This window comes from Gossypium arboreum, chromosome 7 (genome assembly GCF_025698485.1).
Source record: "Gossypium arboreum isolate Shixiya-1 chromosome 7, ASM2569848v2, whole genome shotgun sequence".
Classification (NCBI taxonomy): Eukaryota; Viridiplantae; Streptophyta; class Magnoliopsida; order Malvales; family Malvaceae; genus Gossypium; species Gossypium arboreum.
Genome location: NC_069076.1, coordinates 80500665 through 80504439, shown reverse-complemented (window position 1 = coordinate 80504439; position 3775 = coordinate 80500665). Strand labels below are relative to the sequence as shown.

Here is a 3775-nt window from a genome sequence, read left to right as displayed (position 1 = left end):
TGATCAGGTATTTGTGTTTCTATTCTTTTCCTCATTATTATGTGAAAGCAAATACTAATCAGGTTCTAATAGTTTGGGTTTTGGGCTAGAATCAAGTTTGAACCTTTTTAAGTTTTTTAGTGAATTTTGATCGGGTTCAGTCTAGATTCTTAGAAGGTTAGATGGGCTATTTTTGGTTGTTAGGTTTTGCCACCTCAGCTTCTCACCTTAGCTCTTTGAATGGGTTAGTTGATCTAGTTACTAGTCACTTATCAACAATAACCACTTCAAGAATATAACTTTGGCCACTGATCTAGATTATACTACTTAGAGCTTACTCTCTATCTTTTCTGATATTCTTAATCCCACAATGGGTATACAGTTAGAGGCAACTCTGCATCATCTTGCTCTTTCAACAGACTGGACAAAACATGTGGATTCTGCTGGCACTATGGGTTCAGCTTCTCATATTGTGATTGCTTCAAGTCGTGGATCTGCCAAGCATGCGATTGCAAGAAAAGGGGCAGCTTCAATGATGGTGAAAGTAACCCTACTTCTAACCCTGTTGTAAGACCAGGTATTTGTCGGTGGAAGGGTGGCATGGTTTCTCGTCAGTTGTTCAACTGAAAGGTTTTACCGCGCTCATTGGTTTCCAAGGCTGCTAGGCAAGGTCTGCATTATTCCCTCTTGTCCTTCTAAGCTTTCTTGTTGGATATATAAAAAAGTCAATGATTCTGGATTTCTTTGAAGTTTAAATTCTGCAGCTGGAGGCAAAAAGATACCCGGCATACTGTATCCTGAGAGTTCAGACTTGGCAAAGAGAAGCAAATCTGTTGCATGGCGAGCTGTTGTTGAGTCATCAACTAGTGTAAAAAAAGAATAAAAATCAGGCTTACTGGTTGTGTTTCCTGGGAAAGATGACAAAATTAAAAGATGGAACGATTGGGATTTGAGGCTGTTAAGAGCTAAAGATATGGAGAAGGTGGCTGGGTTGAAGAGAGAGACAGCATGGTGTTTCTAATCGTTTCTAGTTTCATGATATTGGAGGAAAGTTATAACGGAACTGAACTGTTGTTTCTAAGATTCCGTCTCAAATATGATGTCCATCTTATCCTTATTTTCACAAAACTAATAACCAGGAAGACTGAAAAGGAAAAAGGTGCTTAAAAGATATGTTGTGTTAGTTTTTAGAGCATAATAGTGCTTGGTGTTATTTTTTTGGTCCAGATTCGCTGTTGTTGATAAATCAGTACCCTTTCACAAGATAATGGCATTGACTGAATTCGGGATGGATCGTTTCTTCGGGAATAGAACTTTTTAGTTTACCCAATCTTGTTTCAGCACTAGTAAGAGAAATGATAGAGAACTTCTAAAGTTCGTTTTTTATCTGAACTAGAGATAGTTTTTTGGTTTGAATAGATGTTCAGCTTACTTATTTTCATACTTAGTAGTTCTTTACTATTTTCTTTGAATTAACTATGTTTTTGACTTTGTTTCTTTTATCAAATTGGCAGGGAAGCTGTTTGCTGTCAGTATTGCAAGTGGTGCTCTTCTGTACCAAAGTGCCTTTGTCTTGTGCTTAAGGTCTTGATTTGTTGTTACTAAGTTATGCTCTGTGTGCTTGATGGTATTTACTTTCATGAGTCTATCTTCACGTGTGGTTTCCTTCACATAATATTTCACATTTCTGATTAGTTTGTTATAATTCCAGGATTTTTTTTGTAAGAGGCATGTTAGAAAATCTGCTGTAGCAATCATTGCTGAGTACACATATACATGGCACCGATGCCAGGGTGGCAACTTGAATGTCAATGCAAAAAGAGGGGGAAATGTCATCAAAAGAGGAAAGGGTGATACAAAGGGGCAAAAGACCAGCACAAAAAAGTACAAAAAATAAAAACTGCAACAGAAGTGTAAAAGAGCCAATGAAAAATCACTGGCAGTACGAATGTCACTGAGGGTACGGAAGGATAAAAAGGTTGCTGCTGCTGTGCCACTGCGCCGTTCACCTGGGAAACTAAAATATATTTCTTTGCAAAAGAAAAAGCCTGGTAGGTGCAAGAAAGGCAAAAAGAAACCAAAGAAGAAAGCACCTCAGAAGATAAAGAAAAGTATTTGGAAGAAGAAGAGAACAAGGGCTTACCATAGTTACTGGCTTGATTGTCTTGGGTTGTCGTCTAGTAAGCCAGATGATGAACTGGTGATGCAATTTCAAAGAAAAATGCTTTTTGCTCTATCTGAACATATGTCTGTCTTCCCTTATCAACCCAGATGTCTTCTTTGTTGTGAATCAGGATATGCATCTAATTCAAACTCTGTTGCATGTGAAATTTGTGAAGGTAATAAACTTTTAGCATTTTTATCAGTTCTCATTGTAGGCTACTGCCTATCATAAACACCGACGGTCGATGATTGAAAAATTCCTTCTTTATAATTAACTGTTTCCTAATATTCATTTCAATTAATTTACGCAGAATGGTTTCATGGGGATGCTTATGGACTTAATTCAGAGAACAAAATCAATATTATTGGATTTAGGTGTCATGTCTGCCGTAAGACGACCCCTCCTATCTGTCCCAATATGGTGGCAACAAGAGCTGATGAATCTCAAATGGCTGAGATGCAAACTGGTGTTACGACTTAGGACCGAATTCTCTGAGGAAGTACATGGTGCCCTCTCTCACTGTCATGTTAATTAAAAAGGTCTCCCGAGTAAAACTGTCTAGGTTCATGGGCAGACTGGTGATTGCATAAGGAGCAATTTAGTTACCAGTTTGGATTAATGTCAGTCTGTTAGAGGATAGAGCTACTAGCTTAAAGCTGTTAGTTTGTTAATTAAGTATGCAGTTTGTTAGAAGAAGTCTGTTGCTTAAGTCAGGTATGCAGTTAAGAGCAGTTACTCTTATCAATGTATATAAACTCCATCTGTGGACTGATTAAAGGTAAGTAAAAAGAATACAAAACATTTTCTCAATAGATTTGTTTCTTCTCTAAAAGCTGATATCTATTTTAGCATAGTCCCATCTAGGAATATAAAGTGGAATCGAATGGGATGACTTTACTTAATGAGAAGCGTAGTATAGATGCATGACAAACTTTTGACTTTGAATTGAAACCATATTCACTAACATTAACTTCTGATAAGAAAGTTATGTTGCAAGATAATAGAATCAATACAGGACATGATGCTCCTGCAACTATGGCTGATGAGGCAGAGCGGCATTCAGATGATGTTCTGCAGTTTTTTTTTTTTTGTTGAAACTTAAATTGGAATCGTTGAATCATGTCAGGTACCTGGATGATTTGGTGATCGCAACAACCATTCCAAGGTCAGTAGCAGATGGGAGCCTCTGCCGAGTTGCATCCAGATAAGTTAGCAAATCTGTTGAATTGGTAGATGAAGAAAAAACAAATTAGGGTAGATTTGCAGTCTAACATTTAATTGGTGTGACAAGACTGGGATTAAGCGGTAGGGATTGGATTTGTTTGTAGGACTAGAGTTGCATGTAAATTTTCTAATGTTGAAGTCATGGAAGATTTTTAAAGGGTACATTGGAATGATTCATTTCCAATAGGAAAAAAAAGGAGTTCATCTAATCCAATGAGTCAAAAGATGCAGTGAGTGATCGATATAAAGATTGCTTTGCTTAATTTTAATGGTTTTTGAAGGTTGAAAAGAGAGACCGGCATGAAACCAGTGTTGATGACATTATTTGTTCCTCAACTGATTGGTTGGCCTGCTCTTAGAATGCAGATGGTTGTAACTACCTTCTCTTAACTACTCTTTTCTACTAAA

General features: G+C 37.2%; 1 protein-coding gene across 3 annotated transcripts; it reads left to right on the top strand.

The window, feature by feature from the left end:
• Positions 1-259: 259 nt before the first annotated feature.
• LOC108478173 (DDT domain-containing protein PTM-like) lies at positions 260-3775 on the top strand. Of its 3 annotated transcripts, XM_053031152.1 has the most exons (4): positions 1565-1606; positions 1691-2318; positions 2454-2649; positions 3270-3775. In XM_053031152.1, exons 2-3 carry the CDS (start codon positions 1928-1930, stop codon positions 2621-2623), a joined length of 561 nt encoding a protein of 186 aa, XP_052887112.1. In that variant the 5' UTR covers positions 1565-1606; positions 1691-1927; the 3' UTR covers positions 2624-2649; positions 3270-3775. The 3 variants fall into 3 exon arrangements, with proteins under 3 accessions (XP_052887111.1, XP_052887112.1, XP_017636088.1); XM_053031151.1 differs by lacking the exons at positions 1565-1606; positions 3270-3775 and adding an exon at positions 260-1563 and having other exon boundaries at positions 2454-2955; XM_017780599.2 differs by lacking the exon at positions 3270-3775 and having other exon boundaries at positions 2454-2955.

Excerpts from the sequence above, each read along its gene's own strand:
- LOC108478173 (XM_053031152.1), top strand. The coding sequence starts at position 1,928 with ATGTCACTGAGGGTACGGAAGGATAAAAAGGTTGCTGCTGCTGTGCCA. Across the intron at positions 2,319-2,453 it reads TGCATGTGAAATTTGTGAAG|AATGGTTTCATGGGGATGCT; the intron begins GTAATAAACTTT and ends TAATTTACGCAG.